The following is a 24,552-nucleotide window of genomic DNA, read 5'->3' as shown; positions in this document are numbered from 1 at the left end:
TGGCTCAATGGCTAAATCCCCACCGTGCATGTGCTAGGATCCCATGTGAGCATCAGTTTGTGTCCCAGCTGCTCCATTTTCCATCCAGCTCCCTGCTTATGGCCTGGGAAAGTAGTAGAGGATGGTCCAAAGCCTTGGGATTGTCACCTGTGTGGGACAACTGGTAGAAGCTCCTGGCTCCTGGCTTTGGATCAACTTAGCTCTGGCCATTGTGGGCATCTGTGGAGTAAACCAGTGGATGGAAGAACATTTCCTCCGTCTCTCCTTCTTTCTGTAAGTCTGATGTATCTTTCCAGTAAAAATTAAATCTTTGGTATTGGCGTGGTGGCCTAGTGGCTAAAGTCCTTGCCTTGCGCACTCCGGGATCCCATATGGGAATCAGTTTGTGATACGACTGCTCCACTTCCCAACCAGCTCTCTGTTTATGGCCTGGCAAAGCAGTCGAGTGTGGCCCAACACCTTGGGATCCTGTACCCACATGGGAGACCTAGAACAAGTTCCTGGCTCCTGGCTTCAGATCGGCTCAGCTCTGGCCATTGTGGCTACTTGGGGAGTGAAAGAGTGGATGGAAGACCTTTCTCTCTTTCCACCTCTGTAAATCTGACTTTCCCATAAAAATAAGTAAATCTTGAAAAAATAAAATCTTATAAAAAATAAACAAATATAAATGTTCTTCTGATCCTGAAGACATCCTACGAACAACTAAAACAAGTCAACTAAATGGCCTTGATGATGGCTAAGAATTAAATGAAAGTTTAAAAAAAATTAAATAATAATGATTCTCAATATTTTTGACCACTAAAGAAGTTTATATCAAATCAGCTTAAAAGCACTTTCGGATTTTTGATGAAGACCAGCTAATGAGGCTAAAATAAGCAAGCAGAAGATGTAGAAAATAAAAAAAGGGGAAATCATCTCAGGCTATAGAGCTAACAATGAGATATAAAAACAAATGAGCTATATCCTTATTGTATCAGTGAATCATTCAGTTTCTGTCATTTCTTCTGTAGATAAGCTGAAGAACAAAAACCGACCAGTGAGTGACAGAATGCAGTTTTATTTCCTTTTAGACTGTTTTGAAAGGCAGAGAAATAGACCCTAAGAAAGATCTCCCAACTACTGGTGTGCTTCCCCATATACTGCAATAAAGGGCTGGGCCATGCAGAAGACAGGAGCCAGGAATTCCAACTTGAACTCCAGCATGGGTGTTTGGGGGCCATGTATTTGGGCCCTCTTCTACTGTCTTCACCGGCACAGTAGAAGGGACCTGAGCAGGAAACAAAGCTGCCAGGACTCAAACCAGCACTCTGATATGGGATGCTGGAGTTACCGATGGTGGCTTCAGGTGCTATACCACAGTGCCAGCTCATCAGATTGCAATTTTCAAGGAAAGGGAAGCCACAATCACAGGCACAGACACATGCATACACACATACACGTGCACATATGGGAGTTGCAGGTCAGAGCCCTGTAGAGTCATGTAGACATTAAACAGATCCTGTTAAGATGTTACAATGAACAATATGAAGGGACAGTGAAGAATTATTGAATTATAACAGCACTTCTTTCATAATCAAGGTCATGATTTCTTATCACCATTTAGCTGCTGGGCTTCTTTAGAACAGTGGTTCATTTTTAGTAGTGTCTTTGGTTTCAAGGTGCAAGCAGAAGGGCAAGTCTTAGACAGGAAAGTCTTGTACCTGTGATTGTCTAGTAAGGGATGAATCTGTCCTGTGACTGAATACTCAGCACACCATAAATGATTGTGCAAAACAATCATCAGAGGCAAGGATTCATTTAGGGAAATGACATGAAGAAACCAGTTCTTTTTTTAGGAAAAGAGTAGCAGGGTTCTGTTGTCTTTGTAGAAATATCATGAGTTCCTACCTGTCAAACCTCAGCTCATCTTTTATCGGGGTTCTGAAGTATAATTCCATTTCATGTTTCTTGATAGCCACGACACTCTTGAAATAGTGAGGTAGCAAATTCCTCCTTAGGTGAAGTCATTAGATCCTTCAGAAATTGTATGGACTTACAAGAACTTACACTGGAAATGTACACACAGCCTAGAACTTGGCTTTGAATTATTTCATTTTTTATTAATTTTAGTTTTCATAATAATTACATGGTTGATCAGGCTGGGAGGGATCAAGATTTAGGGAAAACTGGGTGAACTCATTATTTCCAATTTTGCTGTTTCTTCTTGTTTCTCGGGGAAAGGGAGAGAGAAAGGGGGAAGCCACACATGACTTTCCAAACATCCCAGTACCCAGGAATGAGGAATCACCACCATTATCAATCCAGGGTCTCCACGTGTACATATTCCGAGGGTTCCGCCCAGGTGGCTTGGAAAGTTCTGGAATGCTGTCAATATTACCCTCCCAGTGTCCATTGGCTGATATAGTAAGCCTCAGGTCTCTGTTCTCCAAGACTTTTTGCTGCCATCGTTTGACTGGGGTAGTTGTCCAGTTTGGTCTGTCCTCCTTCTTCTGCTACAGCACCAAATGAGCTGCCATATTCTCCTTTTACAACAGGGCCTGTGTCCACTGCTCTGCCTTTTTCACTAAGTAGGACATGATCTTGCAGGTTAGCCCAATGACCTGGGCCAGGCGACCCAAGCCTCACCAAATCCCCCACACCTGGGGGTCATAAACCCAGGACCCACCTTGCAGGCCCTGGGACCAGCGACTCAAGCCCCACCGGGTCCCCCACCCCTGGGGCTCATGAACCCAGCACTCACCTCACAGGCAGGCCCCAGGACCCAGGGTAGGGAAGGCTCTAATTTTTAGATGGTTTTATTGAGCTATGGGTCCAAGCTGCTATGTTAAACACTCATTCTGTCCTGCTCTCAGTTGTTTAGCTGATGGCTGTTATGTATGGAGCACCTGGTCATGGTTGGATAAAATCAAGTTCTGTATTAAACACATGCTTGCAGCATCCACAGAAATGGTTTATATTGTGAAAAAGGAGATAGAAGTCCTTAGCCATTCCGAGTTCTTATAGCTCCAGGAGATGGAACTGTTATATTAGCCCATTTACACAGATGAATATAGTACTACAAGGGAAAAAAAAGCTAGTAAATTATAACCAATATCCTAAGTATGGACCTAATTAATATTCACGGTTTCTGATGGTGCAGGAAAGTGGCCAGGTAGGCTGAGTGAGACCCTGACCTCTCCTCCACCTCTGGTTTTACGATGTGCTTCAGCATGCCCTTTCTGGGGTTAGCTGTAACCTGGAAGGTTTCCTTTAGGCTTTTCCAACAGCAGAATAGTAGATGTATATAAGTTAGTGAGGCCAGATGATGAGAGTAAGATACTGAACACATGGCTCTGGTTTGTGCAGTTTGGAAAAGGAGTTCAGTGTGCACCTGTTTGGGTCTTTCCTTTGGAACAAGTTTAATGTCAACAATAGAAAACAGTCGCTTATTAGTTCTCAGTGCAGAGGCCGAGAAGTTTAAAAAAATAAAATAAAATAAGCAGGGTTTTAGGGAAGGTTTCTTTAGACATTATCTAAAATGTATCATTTTTGGCAGAGGATTTGCCTGTAAATTTACCTTCCTACTATTCTCATCTATGACCTAAAAATGTATATTTTCTTTAGAGAAACAAGATCTGTTATGAACCAAATACTTTGTGACCAGCTTGTCTTTTAGGGGGCAAGACAAACAAAAACAAAACAAATAATTTTCTTGAAGAATAGTCTTTAAAAACTTATATTTACTTTGAAACCTTGTTTCATTCCTGTTCAGATTGGTCATATGTGGAAAAACAATAACTGTATTGGAAAAACTGGATATCCATGTATTAGTTGTTTATGTAGAGATTGTAGTGGAAACCTAAAAACTGCAAATACTCTTTTAATAACGCATTATGTTACAGAGATGTTTTGCTACTCTGATCATGAACCTGGTAACAAGGAACTCCTGGGAGTTGTGGGAAAATATATGAGCTGAAATTAGCCAAGTGTTGGAAGGCAAGATTCATATGCTTGAACACGCTTTTACTACTTCGTTCCATTGTATGCAGCAACCTTTGGCCTCTGTGAGGAAAATGCTGTGCTGATGGAAACAGAAACTATTTATGTCCATAACCATCACACAAACATACAACTGCAGTAATTTGGATAAATGGTGCATAGCAATGTGCAATGCATGATTTTAAAGTGGTGCAGGCTAAACGGATAACTTTCTGAGAATATTATTCAGGCTATGTGTTAGTTAGCTTTTTGTTACTTCCACCAAAATATCCAAGAGAAGTTTGTTACGGTGGAAAAGATTTGTTTTAGCTTACCGTTTGGAGGATCACAGTTGAAGACCAGGTGTCTGGCCAAGGCAGAGCTGGTATGTAGCTGGTATGTAGCTGGTGATGGCATGCCTGAAAGTGAGTACTTGGATAATGGGAAGAGGTGCAGGACAAGGTGTGAAATACAAGTGAACTCTGGCATCGAGCTCCTGCCTAATTAACGTATACACATATGAAGTCGTGTTGTTTCTTCACTTAGCTTTTTGTTACCCATTATAATCTTGCTAATTTAAACATTGTCCTCCCTGTCTACACCTTTGAATGAGCTTCACTGATCTCATTTTCTTCTTCCTTTCCAAAGACTCAAGAAAAGACTATTAATTTTATTAATCAAAGCTCTACTCAAAAACCTAACTCTCTGTGGTCTACATATTAAACATTAATTCCAGCTAGGGTTATCAAGAGGTTCTCTGGTAAGGTGCATTATTATTTTATAAGTTCATTAGCTTCACCTCCTCATTTATAATGCATCTCCTAGTGAAACGGAGCCACTGCCTGCCACTAAACCAGGTGTTTCTTTTCTTACCTGCATCATTAATTCTTACTTCAATGGAATACCACCTTCTCCCACAGCTACAGTTCCAATTCCCCTTCTCCAGGTATCCTTCTTTAGAAACAGAAAAATAAAAATACGTCCTAGTCATGTATTTATTGCTTGGCTCATGCCCAATTAAATTAGTTGATTTATATTTTCTGTTGCTGCTGGGAATTCAACTCCTTTATTTCACTGGATTTGCTTAGTAGCTAATACTGGTATCCAGTCCTACAATTTTAAAACAACAATTATTTTCTCATTAGCCTCATTAGTATTGTTTTTGATTCCTGCCTTATTGCATTTGGCTGTATGTTTGAGAACAATACTAAATAATAACACCAGTAGTCAATATGGTTGGCTTTTTTTTTTTTTTTTTTTTGACACTCATGGAGAGACCTCCAGGAGTTTCAATGTTAATCTGACTTAGATTATTGACCAAAATTATATGTGGATATATATTTTTAGTTGATATTTAGTCTTATTCTCTTTTTTTTCCCAGATATATAATTATTTGAAAGACATAATGATACAGAGTGAAAGAGACAGAGAGGGAAAGAGAAACCTCAAACAATTTTGGATCGGCTGGTTTACTCCCCGAATGTCTTCAGCAGCCAGGGCTAGGCCTGCCTCAAGCCAGGAGCTAGGAATTCCATAGCAGTCTCTACATGGATGGCAGGAAGCCAAGTACTTGGGTCATTATCTGCTATCTTCCAGGGGGGTTAGCAGAAAGCTGGATGGGAACTGAACTCAATTCGAGGCACTCTAGCCAAGTAATGGCATACCCCACTATGCGACAATATCCACCCCCATACAGTGAGAGTACCTTGTAAAGACACATGTAGGAAAATTTGAAGCTATTTTATTTTGGTATTTTGTAACTCATACTTAACCTTGTACTATACAAGCATACTTCCAAAAGTTTTGAAAAATTGAATTATAACATAAATTCATTTTGGTGAAAAAATAATTCCAATCCATGCATATGAGGTGGCCTACAAAAACTCATGAGAAATGCATACTATGAAAAAACTATATGAATTTTAATCTTTGCACCAAAATATGAATTTTTAAAGCTCTTTCATGTATACATGCATTTAAACATATACATTGAATGTATGAAAATAGAAGTAATAATAATCAGGAAACTCCTTGCAACCATCAGCTGTGGAAGCAGTGGAGTTTCGTTTCATCCTGATCCTGTCCGATGCATTCCCTCTTATTGCTTTGTTGAATCTGCTAGTGAAATGTGCATTTCAGTGCATATTTCTAAAATATAGACTGCTTTATTTTTAAGCATAACTGAAATACATTAGACTCAGACAAAATTGCTGATAACCTTTTAGGCTTTATTAATAATTTAGTTGGTGGTCAGATTGCTTCTTTCAGATATCATGCATTTATAACAGTTTGCTTGTCTCAGGATCCAAATCGGGGTCATCTATAACAGTTGATTTGTATACCTCTAAACCCTCTTGAAAGTGTCTATGTTTTGGATTTTTTTTTCTCTTTTCCTCCATTTTACTATAGCCCACAGTCTGTTTGTTTCTTTTTACCTTTCTAATTTTATCTATTTGTTTGTTTATTTATTTTTAGAAAATCAGATTCATGTAGTTTTCCACAGTTTGTATTTTACTAATCGAGTCCCTCCTCGGTGCCTTTTGTTGTATTCCTTTGACCTAGTTTACTTCCTATGAATTCATCCTTAGCATGTGAATTCTTGATTAAATTCAGGTTTGAGAATAAAAATACTTGATAGCCTTAAACGTTAATTTTTAATTTCATTCCATTCTGGTTCAGTATCTATTGAAGGAAGTTTAATGATTTCTTTCTTTATTTGAAAGACACAATTATAAGAGCGAGAGAGAAACTAAGAAAGGTAGAAAGTCTTCCATCTGCTGGTTCATTTCTTAATTGGCAAGACTGGATCATGGAGCCTGGAGCTCCAGCCAGGTCTCCCACCTAGACATCAGGGACTTTTCTGTACACATTAGCAGGGAGCTGGAGGTGGCGTATCCAGGAGTGTAAATGATGATCACATGGAATTGCCATTGCAGGCAACAGATTAACCCAGTGTGCCACAATGCTGGCCCCAACCATGGTTGTTTTTGATTTGTTGCATAAGATAATGAATTTGCCTCAGGTTTCTTGCTTTTGATCTTTAATCACTCTCTTTTCTAAATGTGTTTTTATTTGATGAATAAATTAACTTATGTCATTAAATATCAAATGGTAATTTCAGTAGCTTGTTGAATAACTGAATCCTTGATTATTGTTGGAAATTCAGCCCTCTTGAGGTTGATTTATTTTGTTCAGTGCTCAAAACTTGGGCTAGCCTGGACACTGACATGACCTTCCAACCAAACTGATCCTGGTAGACAATGAAGAATATAGTGAAGAATGTGTGACTTCAACATTTAGCCTTGTGAAATCTATAAATATATCCAATTAAGCCATTCAATGAACTGCTAATATTTGCTTTGCAGGGTGGAAAAATTATACTCCCTTAGAAAAAGTATTGATGGAACACGATTCAGGGGACAACTTCAAAGTTTGCAGAAGGTTTATGCTGATATAAAACTGTCAGTGATTAGTGAGAAATATATGTATATAGTGTAACTGGTGTTGACTTCTTAGCCAAGAAAAGATCTTTAGCTTTGTGAAGAAGATGTAGCTTTCATGTAAACTCCATCCAGTGAGTTACTCGTTATGGAAAAAGACACTCTACTTTGAAAGGCTGTGAAATACTCTAAATAATTCTGATTGCTGAGTTATTGCTAAGAAGTAGTAGACTAGGAAAATTGTACTGTCATGAGTAAAACGCACTGTGGGAAAAAGGAAACAAAAGCAATCTTTCCCAATCATCTTACTTTTGGGGATAACACTGTCTAATGAGACTGCATCAATTGCTCAGGCCCTGGGAACTCAGAATCTGCTTCCTGTTAAGCCACAAATGACATCAGTGTTACATCAAACATTATAGTTCTGTTTTATGAAGAGAGACACTCAAAGGTCACCGTTCAGTCCGTTAAACAGAAGAAGAAATAATATCGTGGTCTGTCCAGAGAGCTGTGAGCAAAAAGCTGGAGCCATGCTTTTTAATCTACTTCCGCTCCAGTACACATTTAACAAAACAGAAAGCAAGCATTTCCTAATTCACCTGTGTGACCTTGGCCAGCCCTTCCCTGCGCACATTTATGAACTCATACCTAGAGGTACTTTATTAAATGTGCAGAGCTGTTCCTTAGAGATGATGTATATTTTACAATGTGGAGTAAATCATAAAATATACTAATGTCCCTGTGAGTCCTGCCATTGTATTTACGTTTCAGTGATTCCTTAAGCCTAGGTCCATCTGCTAAACTGATTCACCTCCCCCTGGCCCTTAGTGTTAATTGGCCACCTTCTAGGTAGTCTGCAAACCTCTAAGTGCTCTTGGTTTGTTGGACAAATCCTGATATCCGTAAGGTGAGGTGCTTACCTCTGCTTCAGCATACTGTGGTTCCCAATATTGTGTGTGGCCTCTGGATACCGCTGCCTGCCTTCTGTGTTTCTGTACTTTGGCAGAGTTCAGTAGAGCAGAGGTCAACAGCAGCAGCTGGCCCCGAGAACCTCCAAGTCCATACAGGTTTATTTTATCTCCTCCGGCTCTTTTCCTCCCTCTGTTCAAGCATCCACTTGCTATTCAGCGAAGGATTGAATTACAACTCAAAAACAGCAACAACAACAACAGCCAAAACACATGCCATCCCAGAAGGACAGAGCTACAGTCGCTCTGGGTCAGGCTCTGGAGTTTTCCTTTGAAAAGCTAACGGCTGCACCTAATCTTTGTAGTGACGAACAGCTTAATATTTAAAATGTAACAAAATCATGGATTTCATTGAGAAAACTGAGTAGAAATATTAGTTAAATTTTCTGCAAGTAACTCATTAGGAATTCTCTGGGAAAAAAAAAAGAATTGCTGGTAAACAAACATTCACTCAGAGCAGATAGGATCTAATAATTGCTCCATGGGGTATGCGCTGTGTATTCCTGCTAATTGTCAAGGACTAGAGCAGCTCCTTATCTGTCATTTGCATTTGTGTAATGGTCCTGGACTATTGCTGCTGTCTACTTCTCCGATAAGGAAAACACCACTTAAAACAAACAAGAAAGCAAGCTATATTTTTCAGTATTGTATTCTTCGCTTGCTTGGAGCAGAAAAAAAAATTGGCACACTACAAGAGATACTGTGTGATTCCGTGGGAAAACATTTAGTAATGAGCAGCAAAGACAATTATTCCTCGGATTCTTATTCTGTGTTTTTTTTTTATATTTGTAACATAGAAGCAAAGTATGGCATATTTCATATGCAGAATAGTCACACTATTTAAAATATTTTATAGTTTTTAAAATATTATGCTACCGGGCTCGGCAGCGTGGCCTAGTGGCTAAGGTCCTCGCCTTGATCCCATATGGCTACTGGTTCTAATCCCGGCAGCTCCACTTCCTCTCTGTCTCTCCTCCTCTCAGTATATCTGACTTTGTAATAAAAATAAAATAAATCTTTAAAAAATATATTATGCTACCACATAGTATTATAAATACATATAATTTATGTAACTTCGTAGTTCAGTCAAATATTATGAGTTTGTGTACATGATAAAGGTGAATAAAGCATGAGCTTATACTTAGCTTTCTTTTAAATATTGTTTATTTTGTTTTATGAACAAATTTACTGAGTGTAAATTATTGATAATTATAGTAAAGTTGCATAGAGTATGTTATCACTTTTCACTTTCACTTTGCAATCATTCAGTGATTCAGATGATGTCACAATACATAATTTCCTAGGAAGCAGCCTTTGACTCTTGAATGTTTACAGTGTCAGAATCTGGGCAGACATTATTTTGTTTTGCTTTTTCAACATTTCTGTCATTACTAATAGTACAGAATGATCCTTTATTGGGTTACATCTGACAAGACATTTTGAGTTTCAGGAGGCAGAAAGTCACCCAGAATGAAATGGGTAAAATTGAGCCTTTGACCAGGGTTTATTTTTGTTTTTGTAATTTTTCATTCATTTACTTTTATTATATTTCAAAGACATAGAAAAAACTACCTTTATCTACAGCCCTACTGCCCAGATTCCCACAACAGCTAGGACTTGGCCAGGCCAAATGCAGAAACCTGGAACTCATACTGGGTCTCCTCCATGGGCAGCAGGGGTCCAACATGACCTGCTCCCTAATGTGCACATTGGCAGGACACTGGATAGGAGTGGAGGGGCTAGGATTTAAACCAGGTACTCTGATATGGGATGCAAACATCCCAGACAGCAGCCTCGCTTCCCTGCCAATCCCTGACCTCAAGCATCTTAACATTTTTAACCCTGTTGACTTCAGTTGATATTATTACATCTTGCACGTCTTGGGCAGTCATTGAAGAACTGAGGGAGGGAGAAGGAAAGAGAGGGAGTGAGGCAGAAGGAAACAGGAGGAGGACATTTGCTGTGTGGAAAAGCAAGCTCATTGAGATCTGAGAAGTGGCAATCCTCGGAGAACTGTCTAACCTCCCTGGGAGTATGTTTGTCTAAGCAGAGCAGGTCTAGAGAAAAATACCCCAAAGTGCATTCTCCAGTCATAAATTGCTGCTTTATTTATGTTTTCTTCCTTATAGTAAAGAATAATTTCCCTGCAAATATGTCAAGGAAAGTGTGTTTGGGATAATGTAGGTTCTTGTAGCCATGACAAACGTAGGCAATAAAGTCATCTTTAACAGTGCTCCTGTTGTTGTTTCCGAGCTGTGACCACTGGTCACAAAGCAGAGGGAGACAGGTGTATTAAGTCCCGAGTGAATGAGTGCTGTTTACGTCCTTCTCAGAGCACTACCTGGAGTCTTTCCTTTTTTTTTTTAATAAATATTTACTTTTTTATTCTAAAGGCAAAGTTACAGAGGGGAGGAGAGCGAGAAAGATCCATTCATTCTATCATTACCCTGAGGGACGCAATGGCAGAAGCGGGGCTGGTCTGAAACTAGGAGTGTCTTCAGAGTCTTCCGTGTATACAGGGGTTGAAGCACCTGGGCTGTCTTCCATTGCCTTATCAGGTGCACTAGGAGGGAGCTCGGTCTGAATTGCAGCAGGTGGGACCTGAACCAACACCCACATAGGATCCTGGCGCCACAGGCGCCAGTGTGCTATATAATAATACCAGCCTTGGGAATCATCACTTGTGTGTCTACGAAACCTTTAGGTTTGCCTTTAATAAAATTTCTCTCCTACTCCATTCTGAAAGAATGTTGTTTGCATACTTTGTTGTAAAACCTGCTTTGTCCATTTCACTACTTCCTGGCAGTTACCAAATGGAAACTGACTTGGCGATACAATGTGTGTAAGCCAAATACAGAGGATATCAATACTATAGGCCTAAATGGATGGATTGTACACTGAGTTCAGCCAAGATGCATGAAAGGAAAACTGGAAAAAATCTGAAGGGTGTTAGAGTAGCATCTCCACCCAGGATCGTGGAATGACTGCCACTGATTTCGCTTGGTTCAGAATCACAGTATCTTGTCAGTTCACACTGGCATCACCTGGGAGTTCGTGACCCCTTTACAGTTCATGATCATGTTTTGATTGCACTGCTGCTAAAAAACAACAGTAATAAACACCCGAGCCCATGATTGTGTGATAAAGTTGATAACATCATTCAAAGAATTTTACTAGTAAACATCCTATTATTAGTTGCCAGTAATGGCCCAAGAACTTTCCAGAGTAGTGTGTCAGAGCTTGGTACTTTTGGATAGCATGAAAAAGATTGGCTGACGCCAAGAGCCAGGAATTCTGTCTGGGTCTAACATGTGGGTGGTCTGGGGTACACATACTTGGACCATGTTCTGCTGCTTGCCCAGGTGCATTTGCAGGGAGCTGGATCTGAAGCAGAGCAGCTGGAACTTGAATCAGTGCACATAGGGGGTGATGTCATCTTAACCAACCTGGCCAAATTGCCAGGTCTTATTTCTAGTTTTAATCTTTATTTAATAAAGATTATTTACAAAATTGGTGTGAGGAATGACATGACGGCTCTGTCTCTTCTGCTTCTACTTTGATGATCATTTTACAATGTATGTAGAATTTCTGCGCGTGTGTGTTGGGTGGGGGCCTTGTGTTGGTGTTGTTTTCGTGAAAGCCTCAGGACCTGTATTAAGTCTGTGCAGCATTTGTAGCTCGGCTTGGGTGATGGGAACTCGTTAAGAACCTGTCAGGGATTCAGACACACTAGGGTCTGCAGGTGGTTGGGTCTTCTGCAGAAATGTGTAATGACAGCACGCTGCAGGTGGTCCATTGTCAGTGTTCAAGGGCCAGGAAGGACACCCTACCCAATTTGTCATTCCTTGGAATCCTGTCAGCGGTCAAAAGCCTCAAGCACAAAACCTTGAACAATGGAGGCAACTTCCTTTCTGATATATTTTGGAAGCAATTGTCTTGGACGAATGTATTACTGCATAGCATATAATGAAACGTGTTTACTCAAAATATAATATTATCTTAAAATTAGATGCTGTGGGAAATACAGAAACAGCTGCTCTGTGCTTTTACAGACGAAGAGAAGCAAGTTTCATTTCTCTCTTTCTGATAAAGTTGTTAAAGGATAACGTTAGCTAGATACTAAAATCTCTCGTCTCCTCACAACACAGATTGAAAAAATCGGAAAATGGACTCAATTGTCGTGTTCAATAGCAGATTCAGGAATAGTGTCTTTGAAATCCCCCAGATTTCCACAGTCATGCTTTTTATCTGATTGAAAAGTACAGCGTGAGGATTCTTCCATGCACGCTAGAATGCTGCCTCTGTGCTTTTATCTAGATTACAGTTACTCTGCAAAAACTCCTAGAAGAGTATAACTATCTCTGTTTCTATATGGGAAAATGGAGTGTCCTGGTTGACGGTTTGGTGACTTGCTCAAGGACGCAATGCTAGTAGGAGATGCAATATGAACCAGGTCTATCACCAAAACCCCAGTTGCTTGGACTGAAAGCCATGCCCTGAACACTGAAAATGGTCCACAGACATGTATTTCCTTTCAGTAAGAAGCAAGAAAACTTGTCTAAAATGGATATTTTTTCCCTGAAAGATTAAATAAGTTCCTCATTGAGTTGATGTTGGTTTTGCTTTTCATCCTAATTACATGAGTGATAAACATGTTGAATGAGACCTGTTTGAATTGGCCTGGCCACTGCCCGTAGTGTTTTGAGTGGTGTTCAGGTTGGGAGAGGTTCCTGAGACTAAACGATCTTGAAAGCTTAGTCTGGGTTTTGGCTTCATGGACTCCATACACCCAGCAGTGAGGGCTCATGTTCAACTTCATTTCCACCTACCTGTGACTTGAAGCTGTAAATATGAACATTTTCACTCAATGGTGCTACAAACCCAAATGAAGTTCAGTTTCACCCCCCTAATTCTAAAGAAAAGAATGTTTATAGTACTTTATTTGATATTCTCAGAAAAATAGAACTGTCTTTGCATTTTCTCAAAAGTCATCCAAGAGTGTTCTTCTGAGTAAGAACTATAGTAGATTAAAAATGGAACAGAATAGCTTCCACTCTGTATGTCAGTATGTTTTGAATTATAAATCTTTCGTTTGGAATAGATAAGTCACCTGATAATTTTCTTTCCCATTCACCATGTCTAAAAATGAAACATCCTATACATGTGAGGTGTAATTTCCACCATGAGTAATATTACCAGTTAGTCGCCACTGGAAGCCGACATGCAGATTAAGCTGCACTGACATATGCTCAGACCAATAACTTTGAGTCTTCCTGGAAAATGCATTTTTCTTAATGACATTAGAGCTTTACTTGTCCAACTACCTCAGAGGATATAATATTGGTTCTAAAAGTGAGTCTCTTCCCTATTTAATTATACTTAAATTAACTGTGCAATTACTTATTACTTTATGATTTTACTCCACAAAACTACATCAAAAAATTCATGAAAGAGTGGATTTATACATATATATGCTTAGTGTGTTGCAATTTTTAAAAATATCTGCACTTTTTGCCTATTTTTTAAAATCTGCATTATTTTTTGTCTATTAAATGAATTTCTAAGTGTCCTTGTGTTTAATTACGCACCTGATAGAACCTAACTTCTCTGCCATTGTTTGTCAAGCCTGAGAGTTCAGTGAAGTCCAGTCTACATAATATGAACTCTTTCATCTAAGAGAATTTAAGAGTCAAGTCTGCTTAAAAGGAGGATGATAGATGTAAACCTTCCTCTTCTTAATCTCTTCTCCAGCTACGTCCACATCTACCACTGGGACAAGCCACCTGGTCAAGTGTGCAGAAAAGGAGAAAACTTTCTGTGTGAACGGAGGCGAGTGCTTCATGGTGAAAGACCTTTCGAATCCGTCAAGATACTTGTGCAAGTAAGGAAAGACATCCTCTGTGTGCCTCACATCCGTATCTGTCAATTTGTGTCTCATGTTGCATCATTTGCTTTTTCCGATTTTGTTGCATCCTGTTGAATAATGCTTGTTTTATTTTTGTAGAGTTTTTTGGAACATACTTAATAGCATTTGTCACTCCTGTGTTTTATGCAGAATTGGTTTTTGCTCTTTTCAGTGCATGTGGGTTTTATTGTTTTGTTTGGGGTTTTTTGGCCTTCATATTTATAATGTTGCTTTTGTTGTGGTTTTCGTCATTTTACTGAAAATGAGTTGTGTAAATATCACGAAGGGCTATAATCTTTGATACCTACTTCTCTATCCAGTACATGAATTAAGCTGTTAGAGGATGTTCCTTCCTTATCCCTGTGATCACTTGCAGATGAATAGTTCAGCTAAGAAACATAGAAGATTATTGACATTGCTTACACTTGGAAATATATTATTGTTCCTTAAGTATTTTTGAAAATACACTTAGGGTCGATATTCCTGGTGGTAGGAAAGCAGATGGCTTATATTTGGAAAAGCATTTACTGTGTGTAGCCTTGTCGCATGTAGAAGGCGGTGATGTTCGACACACTGCTATTGTCTATAGATACACTATAATGGCCCTTTCTGGAGTAGCTGCTGCAGAATTAGAGTATCAAATTCTCTCTTAGTAGGGAGCATAAAAACAAGGACACTGATGGAATACTAAATATTTAAACCTGTGGTAAAAAAAAATCTGTATGTTCATTAAAACAGATGTATTTATTGTGCCAGGAATTTCATGTCTACTGTTGATCTTATTCTGTAGATGGTGTGTGGATTCACAATTTGATGTGAGTAAAAGATGTTTAATGTTTTATTGAAGTGATGAAAAACACACATTGATTCTCTGTTGACCCATGGCTGTGTCCCTGAAGCAAGATGTTTTTAAAGGCAATTCCTTTAAAAATATAGAGTCAAAGATCTAACAAATCTTACAAGCATTCCACAATGGGAAATGCAGTGTATACACTGGCACAAAGTAGCAGTGCTTATCCAAAAGCATGAAGAATCATTTAGTCATAAATATTGTCTCTTGTTCTAAAATAACAGTTTGTGACTTGGCTGTTGATAAGGAAGATCAAGTCTGTTAATCTCAGTTGTCTTAATGAAAAGAACAATTAGAAAAAATTAAATGGCATAAGAAATAGCAAGGCTATTTTCCTTTTACATTTTACAAATAGCATACAATGCTTATGAGGCAGTTCTAAGAAAGTTTTCTTTTTTTTTTTTTTTTTTTTTGGAGTAATGAAGTGTATCATCCAAATTTTGAGTCAGCACAAGTACAGATACCACTGATATCTTTACTTATTTATTTATTTGATAGAGTCAGGCTGGGAGTTCTGTTTTACCTCACAGATGCTGGCAACATCTAGGGCTAAAACCAAGAGCTTGATACTCAGGTCAGGGCTTCCAGCTACTGGAACCCTCACCTGCTGACTCCTAGGGTGAGTATCAGCAGGAAGTTAGATTAACCAGAGGAACTGAGAAGCAGGCACTCCAAAGTAAGAAGCAGACATTCCAGCATCTATTTTACCATTAGGCCAGACACTTCCTGTAAAATTTGCATTTTGCAGCAAATGTTTTACCTTACCCCAGAGGAGAGGTTGAGATTGGGCCCCGTGGCTGTGACTTCATGCCTTCTGGAACTGTTCCTCTGGAGGAGAAACCGCACCAGTGGCATTGGTGATGAGCTAGCTGATGTTACCAGTGAAGGCAGAAACTTTCAAAAGTATATGTGGTCTGTTACAGTGAATAAGGACTAGGAAAGAAAACGCGAGAATGCTAATTTCTAGCTAAACTCCTCTTTTGTGAAAAAGGAATAAATAATGGTAAGTCCCAAAATAATTATATGTCATAGTCTTCTAAAACTTCTACAGCAAGGTAAAAATGAATTTGAAGGAAGGGGGAAAAAAAAACTATTCCTTTAGGATATGAATGATGTCATGTGATTGAACTTATTGTTTAGAAACAAATTAGTGTTTTGATCATTGAAATAGTCAAATCTGTCTGTCAGCTATAGAATAAAAGCCTGTCACGATCAGGCTTTATTCTGATGATTTGCAGTGAATACAGCCCAATTGGGACACCCTAATCCATCATAGTGAATGGAGATCGATAAATTATATAGTTTTCTATAAAGATGATCTCTGATCAAAATAAGAAATAGCAGAAGCTAAGAATCATCTTCTTATGAGATTCATTTGTTACATGCAGAAACTTTGTTATTCTTTCCTAATCTTAGGCATAGAATGCATTTGTGTTTTCATAACTTTCTCTGAAAAACCCCTCAAAGTTCTTTCAAATTTATCCCATTTATAAGCAATCTATACCCATGTTATCTTTATCTCTTACTTTACTTCTTTAGAAAAACAGCTGAGACAGCTGTATTTTAATTATAATAATGAAACAGGATCGTTTTTCATCACGGCCTTTGCAGAGATTTACAAGCTGCGTGAGTGTGTGTGATGGTTTCTCAATACCTCCAAGGAGCTAGTCCAGCCATTTTCCACATATTAATTTCAGCCATTCTGTAGGCCTCCCACATCCAGCACAAAACTTTTAATCACATAAGTGCTGTTCATTTGTCCCATTTTGGTATTGTGCCAACAACTGTAATTTTTCCTCACCCACACAGTTTCTCATTAAATTTTAACCCAGTCGGGACAGGGGATGCAAATTTGCTCTATTTATTAAAATGTTGAAGTGCAGTGTGTGTTGCCTTCCTAATAATTATCAAGGTAAGACAATCGTGAATGAATACCATACCCCTCAAGTTAGTTAGCTGGTGGATAATACACCCGCCTTCTAGGTCTCAGAAAATTGCATCACTTTTTAGTTTTTCTTGGTAATTAGAATCTTTTAAATATATGTTAGAAATTATTGCTGGATCTTATTAGAAATAAAAGCTCAGATATTATTTTCAGAACAGGTTTTCCATCTTTTGGACCATGACCTCATGGGTCTGTCAAAGCATGCCAATACCTTGAGGGAAGGATGAAAATATATTTAACCTGAAAAATACTCCAAGTCTCCCTCTTTTTTTTTTCTTGCTGTTAAATGAAAGTATTTTTTTAAATCCCTATTTTAAAAACATCTATGGCTTTTAAAAAAATCACAACTCAGAATTTTAACAAAGGGACATAATACGCCATAACTTACAATAATATATTGTTCACAAGGCCACTTGAATAGAAACAGAAAACATAAAAATGTTGCATTGGCTCATCATGGCCCTGTCTATGAAGATCGTTCATAGTTTCCATATGGCCCTTCTGTCTAGAGCAAAAACATTGCTGAAGCATGACCCACATCGTTCAAAATCAGCTTTATCCCCGACCCAAGACATGACTCAGAAACACCACAAGCAGAGAAATTTCCAAGTAGTCTCTCTGGTCACCTAATCCACTGTTGTCTTCTTGGGAGTTGGAGTTGATTTTACAGCAAATCTCTTTCGTCTCTGTGTTTAGAACAAGCTGTTCCTTCCAAATGGATTAACCATATAGCAGTTCCACACTTCTCTAAGGAGAGATGTGCTAGCTACTTGGACATCCCCTGGGAACTGTGTGAGGATGTCAGTGGTGGTTCTTGTCTTTTATGTTTTTCTTCTCTCTACAATAGTTTAAAATTTATCCTGGAGGGGAAAAAGTAGCTGCTATTCCAGATTATATAAACACAGAAAAAAAAATCATTCTTTTTTTTAATCCCCTGATGCTCTGTGTCGTCATGTGATTCAAAGAAACAAGATCATTTTGAACATGAAATTGTCCAGATTTTCCTCTTTACCTCCCTTCTTTGTCTTGAATGAGTTTAATAATATCTGCTCTTCTAAATAACTTCAGTGGAGGACTATTTAAAAGATATTAAAGAGGATTGCTATCAAAATTGTTATATTTGCGGCTGTGTTTATAGATCTGAGAGCTATCCAGATGTGGCTTCATCATGTGGGGATTAGAACTTTAACCACCAAGTTTGATGAACAGGCTAGAGTCCTTCCATTTCAACTTTCTGAGTAATGTGTTTATATCAGAGTTAATATATTCTCCAAATTTTTTCTCAGGGAGTCATTCAAATTCAATGAGTTCATTTCTGCTGAAGTATCTTTTTTTTTTACTTTGGGGAAGTAAGATTTTTCCCCTCTTTTAGTAAGAAACAAATGATGGTATTATTTTCTCTGTAGACACTAGAAAAATAGCTCCAGCTATCTTATCGAACTGTGCTATCCTACTTAACCTGGAATTTTTCATTTTATTTTAAACAGTAATTTTTATATGTTTTTCTAAGTCCACCAGCTAGCGTTAATACTTTCCAGTTGATGGGGCACTTCATGTCTCTGATCATTAGCTTCTTTATCTGAAGAAGCAAAAGCAAGGAAACTAACATGAAGGGGTGGTGCTGCCAATGGATTTTTAATGATTATATAAGCTTAATATTTGTGAAACCAGTTAGGCCCTTCTTGCCTTAGATATTATTTTATGACACAATTGTGAGACATGTGTAACTATAGGAGATAAAATCACAATAAATGTTATAGTGAGTTAAGCTCAGTAACTGAAATCTAATTAACAATTTGTAGATTGTTTGTGTCAGGCATTTTGAAGCCACAGATCTTGGATCTCTGGGATAAAAAAGCAAAATATTTGAAATGACAAATCAGTGACAATTAATATATTCCCATTGTTACAATGCTGACTGTTCGGGTAGTGAAAATCTAAAGAAGGGAAGGACTGGGCTAAGTTAACGGGAATTTTATAAGCAGGGCCATCACATAAGGAGTCTTTCCTCTGTGTCAACCAAGGATACTGGTTGGATCTTTATTCTGTCATTGTGGCCAGTAGCTCTGATTTAGGGACTAAAATGAACAAGCAAGAAACCTATGAATTCTGAAGGCCAGGAGGAGGACTTTGGTCATTGTGAGAGTTGATAGGGACCCATAGGAACTTCTGGGACAGGAAAGTGGTGCCATGAATACAGCAGATATTTGGGGAGGAAGGACGTGTGTTTGGGGTTGAGAAATTTGATTACCAGGCAAAGTAAAAGGAAAAGAGATTCCAACCGGAGTTAAGGGTTTATAAACTACTGGTATAATGATGATCATAATAATATTGTATTTATTAGGAATGGATTGAGTTCAAATGATCAAAGGGGTGATAATTCAAACCCATAGTTGGGTCCTGCAGCCCTATCATGTTGGCCCTAGAAGGAGAGATGTGATTCAGAGGATACATTGGGTGAGAACAGCATCCAGTCCATGAGAACACACTGCTAACTCTGGTCCAATTCCTGCTCTGAAAGGACCCGTTTCTCAGAATGTGTGTTACCTTTGGCCTTGACCACTTCTCTGTTCTTGAATGTTGTGACATTCCACAGACTGCAGACATAGGTGGATCCTTGTGGATCTAGGTGCTGAGTTCCTCAGACAACCATTGCTTCTTCCCTTTAAGAAATCTCATGGATCTAGAATCCTGCTCTTTGCTTGTCAGGGATTTGTTAGCTCTATGTGATCTTGACTCACCTCGGGAGATTGAAGGAAACCCTTTTGTTTTTGTAGGAATCGCTTTAGATTCAGTTCTGCCTAAGATCAGGTGCAGTGCTGAGCAAGCCATTCTTGCTTCCTTCACTCCTATCTAAATGTGTGGAGCTCCTAAGAGAATGGACCAGTAACAAAATCATACTTGTATACTGTGTGGAGTCCATAGGCTACCAAAAATAACAGTTATGTTTCAAGTATTCATTTAATGATAAATTGCAGATATGCAAAATGCTGTGAAAGAATGTGTAGAGAACTGAGAGAATGTACAGTAAGGACCTGCATTTGTCAAAGGCGGAGCTCTATGGAAAAGAAAGCCGTGCAGTTACTACCTTCAACTGCAGAAAGTGCATGCTTTTGAAATATTTATGCGGAATGAAGCAAAGTATCATTTACATGTTTCATCATTAAACAAGGCTGAAAGCCCTCTGAATCTGAGCAGTTTGAGCAGGCAAGGAAGCATCATACTGTAGGGAGGGAGACAAAGGCAAATCAGCAGTCCATGTGTCATTGTGTCACAGTGACGCAGAGATGTCAGAGACGTGAATTGATCCCATATCCGATGAAACTGTTTGACCCCCAATTAGGGATACATCATACAGAGTAAACACTGGCCAGGGCTTTGGTCTGCAGCTGAACACTGCAGAACAAGCTGTGCAAACAGAGCTTTAGGAAGGGCACGAAGGTTCAAACGAGGAGGAGTTAATTCATAAACACTGCCACCCTCACAACTGGGATTGTATATCCTAGACACTGAAAAACAACATCTGAGGGCTGAGATGACTTCATTTTTTTTCTCAATGTTTATTCAGGAGTCCAGAGAGGCCCTCTCTATATGGATCCTGTTATCTCATGGATTGAAAGCTAGTCCCCAGTTAATAATAAAAAAGAAGAAAGGAGAGAGAAAGAGAAGCTGACCAGAGATGGGAGGTATAGGCTGGATCTGAAGGGAACGTTATTGGAACATCTTATACTTAATATTTTCTTTAATGATGTTGAAGAGAGCATTCTCTTGAGGCAATAAATGTATTTTGCAGATGATGCTGTAAAGAACACTAAAATACAAATTAGAAAAGCATACACAGATGTCAAGAAATTTCACTCAAAGGTAGATAACAAAATGATGTTCATCTTGGAAAAATGCAGACTAATAGTAACAATACACTTGGGAATGAATAATCTACAATACAGATACTCCACCAGTGAGTGGGTGAGTTCTGGCCAGAATGCTGAGCCAGCTCAGGGATAAGAAAAGTCAGGGTTTGCAATGTGATACTATAGAAAAACAGACCAGCGCAGTTTGTGCTGGTGTGCTCACAGCCAACCTGCATCTGTACAGAGAGAGACAAAGGTGTTTAATGCTTCAAACCCGCCCATATCCCTCCATATGTATTCATTGTCATGTTCAACATTTGATCTTTGTAAGGCTTGGCAGCAAGCAAGTCTTTTTAATGGTGCGTGTTGTAGAAGGAAATATCACCACTGGCACTGAGGAAGAAAAAAGATGATAGGATTCCTCTTCTTTAGACAAAAAAAACTCTTAATATTGTTCAAACATTTTATTGTAGGCTACTGATCAAAGCAGAGGTTGTTAATTTTGAATTTTATCCTCATTTTGCCTGGACAAAGGAGGGCCTGAAGGATACTGAAACTGAAAGAGAGAGCGAGAGAGAGAGAGAGAGAGAGAGAGAGAGAGAGAGGAAGAATAAAAAGTTATCTAATGATGATTTATCAATCGGAGGTGTATAATCAGTATTTTATAAAAGTATCCATGCCTAAAAAACTGAAAATTTGCTAGACTGTTGGATGTCTTTGACTATGTCTTGTTTCTGTGCCTTCCAAAAATCAGGAGGTGATTTATTAGAATAAAAGGCATTAAATTGTTTCTAAAGTACATGCATGTAAAAGTTTTCTCATTGCAAGAATGTCTGATTATTAACAATGTATTATAGTTAAGAACAGTTTTTACAATGAGCTGTTAGGTCCATTGTTTAATGAATGTATTTACATGTACAAGCTATGGTTAGAAAGGTATAGAAAACTTAATTGTCTGAAACTGCTTGGTGGCTGAAGGAAGTTTCAGATCATGCATGTAAAGATGTGACACTGACTACATCATACCTGCTTTCACTGGGATAAAGCAGACTTACAAATTCTTGCATGCACAATGTTCACGAACCTCTAACATTGAAACTATTTCATCTGGATCTGTGTCAGACTGAGAACATGAGATGAAGATACTCAGAAAGCCTCATTTAAATGCCCCTGAAATATAGGCTTGTCTCAGTGCACACATTTTTGAAATCCATGCATCTGAGAGGAGTTTCAGAAAGTTCATGGAGAACCACAGCTACAAAAATCTATACATCAATTTCAATATATTTCCTAAGAAAATAAACATCTTTTTATCTCATTTTCCACAGTTTCAAAATTTTCTTATACTTTAATATATGCTACTTAAGGACAAATGATTCCTTCCACCATCCACCCCCAAAAATATAGCTTTTTATTTTGCTAGTGTTAGACAGAAATCTTAGTAGATCTGCATTATTGAGTCCTAGGTAAACTGATATTTTAATATCTAAGACTTAAATTTGACATAATAGACTAGCTTAAAAAATCATAGAGCCTTTCCAAATAAAAAAAAATAATGTTAAGGATTTTTATTTGAGAGAGGCACTCTTTAAGAAAGGTATTGGGAGTTTACATTTAAAAAAAAAAATGGGGAGATTCAGAGTAGTGTCCCATAAACCATAGAAGGCAGGATCCAACACTGGCCTTTACTTGGCAGATCAGTCAACTGTGTAACAGCCTCTGATACCATCTTTTCTGGAACACTACAGTGCTAAGCATTAGAAGCATCAACTGGGTCCAGCGCGATAGCGTAGCGGTTAAAGTCCTCGCCTTGAATGCACGGGGATCCCATATGGTTGCCGGTTCTAATCCCAGCAGCCACTTCCCATCCAGCTCCCTGCCTGTGGCCTGGGAAAGCAGTGGAGGATGGCCCAAGAACATGGAGAACAAATATAGACCCAGGACTGTCATGTTAGGAGGGAATAGAGAATATTTGGCTTCATAGTTAAGGCAACCTCACATTGGGATACCTGAGTTCCATACGTTCCTCTGCTCCTGACTCCAGCTTCCTGAAATGTGAGTTGCGGGAGACGTGGTGATGGCTCAGAGAGCTGAGCTCCTGCCATTCCATGGGAGACCCTAACTGCATTCTTAGCACCTGGCTTGGACCTGGCCTAATCCCAGTGTTCAAGTATTTAGGGAATGAACCAGCAGATGGGACCATTCTCTCTCGCTCGCTCTCTCTCCGCCTCACCCTCTGTGACTCCCAGTCACAAATAAATCACTGAAAGTTTTAAAAGATTTATTTATTTGAAAGACAAATTTTTATATGGAAAGAGGGAGGGGCAAAGAGGCCTTCCATCCGCTGGCTCATTCCGTGGATGACTGCAAAGGCCAGAGCTGAGCAGGTACAAAGCCAGGAGCCATGGGACTTCTGGATCTCCCACACGGATGCCCAAGCACTTGGAGCATCCTCCCCTGCTTTCCCAGTCACATTAATAGGCAGGTGCATAGGAAGTAGAGCATCCAGAACTAGAACCGGTGGTGATATATGGAATGCTGCATCACAAGTAATGGCTTAATCCACTATGCTAACAATGCTGGCCCCTAAATAAATAAATAAACAATTTTTCAAAGAGTAAATACTAAAAAATTATAACAGGATTTCCATGTCTTAATCTGATCAATGAAATGAAATAGTACATTTTTGAAGCTGCAACAGGTGCTTGATTTTTCTGCAAATTCTTAGGTTCTTTCGAGAAATAACATGCTTAGAGTTTGCCCAGACCCAGGCCAAAACACATTGTTGAAAATTGGATTAAATTTACCGTATTTTTACCTTCTGGGAAAGTGATAAATTAAAAACATATCATGCAGCACTCATAATAGAAGTTTGCCAAAAGCCAGAGAGTCTCCCTACACTATTCAAAATTATCCTGTAGAATACTTTCCTTTGCATATGCTTTCCCCACAAGCAGTACAGAGTGCAGGTGCTTGTGCCGATTGCCTCAGCCAGTTTCTGCTTCCAGCTGTCTGCTTTGGCAACAACTCTAGATGTCTATGAAAGTTACAGAACGAATTCAGTTGCTGACACTTGAATTGCTGCAGTATTTACATGTGTTTTTAGTTCTATGATTGCTTTAAAATGCATTCCATCAAAATGATTTTTTTTAAAGTGCTTGACTTCTCAGTCCCTAAATAATCCATTATGAAGAAAAGGTGTTGGGGTTTTCTACCAGTGATTTCATGTGTCAATGTGAATATTAATTTCCAGAACTTTTCTAGTAAAGTGGATATTAAAAAAAAAAAGAGCAAGACATCATTTAATTAAAGGGCAGAGAGAGAGAGAGAGAGACCTGCAATCCTGTGGTTCATTCTGAAAATACCTGCAACATCCAGAGCTGGGTCAGGTTTAGTCCAGGAGCTGGACACTAATTCAGGTTTCAAAGGTGAGTGACAGAGAGGCAACAGGGATGGCTCTAGTCACTGGGTCTCTGTCACTCACCTTTGAAACCTGAATGGAGTGCCCAGCTCCTGAACTAAGCCTGACCCAGCCCTGGATGTTGAAGCCTAGCTTCAAGCCCTGTGCATTAACTGGAAGGAAGCCAGAGTCAGGGGTGGAATCAGGGCTTGAAGCTAGGCACTCAAACAAGGGCT

General features: G+C 38.9%; 1 protein-coding gene across 11 annotated transcripts in view; it reads left to right on the top strand.

Annotated features, from left to right (window-relative positions):
• The window catches only part of NRG1 (neuregulin 1), a 211,919-nt gene that overhangs the window by 161,796 nt on the left and 25,571 nt on the right, over nt 1-24,552 (top strand). For 9 of the 11 annotated variants that reach the window (XM_004592699.3, XM_058669822.1, XM_004592700.2 and 6 more), the window contains one exon: nt 14,117-14,246. In XM_004592699.3, the coding sequence (XP_004592756.1) occupies nt 14,117-14,246 (130 nt within the window). Of the gene's footprint in view, nt 1-14,116; nt 14,247-24,552 lie in introns of those variants that run through there. The other 2 variants (XM_058669825.1, XM_058669824.1) reach the window with 1 other exon arrangement.

This window comes from Ochotona princeps, chromosome 11, assembly GCF_030435755.1.
Source record: "Ochotona princeps isolate mOchPri1 chromosome 11, mOchPri1.hap1, whole genome shotgun sequence".
NCBI classification, from domain to species: Eukaryota; Metazoa; Chordata; class Mammalia; order Lagomorpha; family Ochotonidae; genus Ochotona; species Ochotona princeps.
This window is presented reverse-complemented; position numbering and strand designations above follow the sequence as displayed.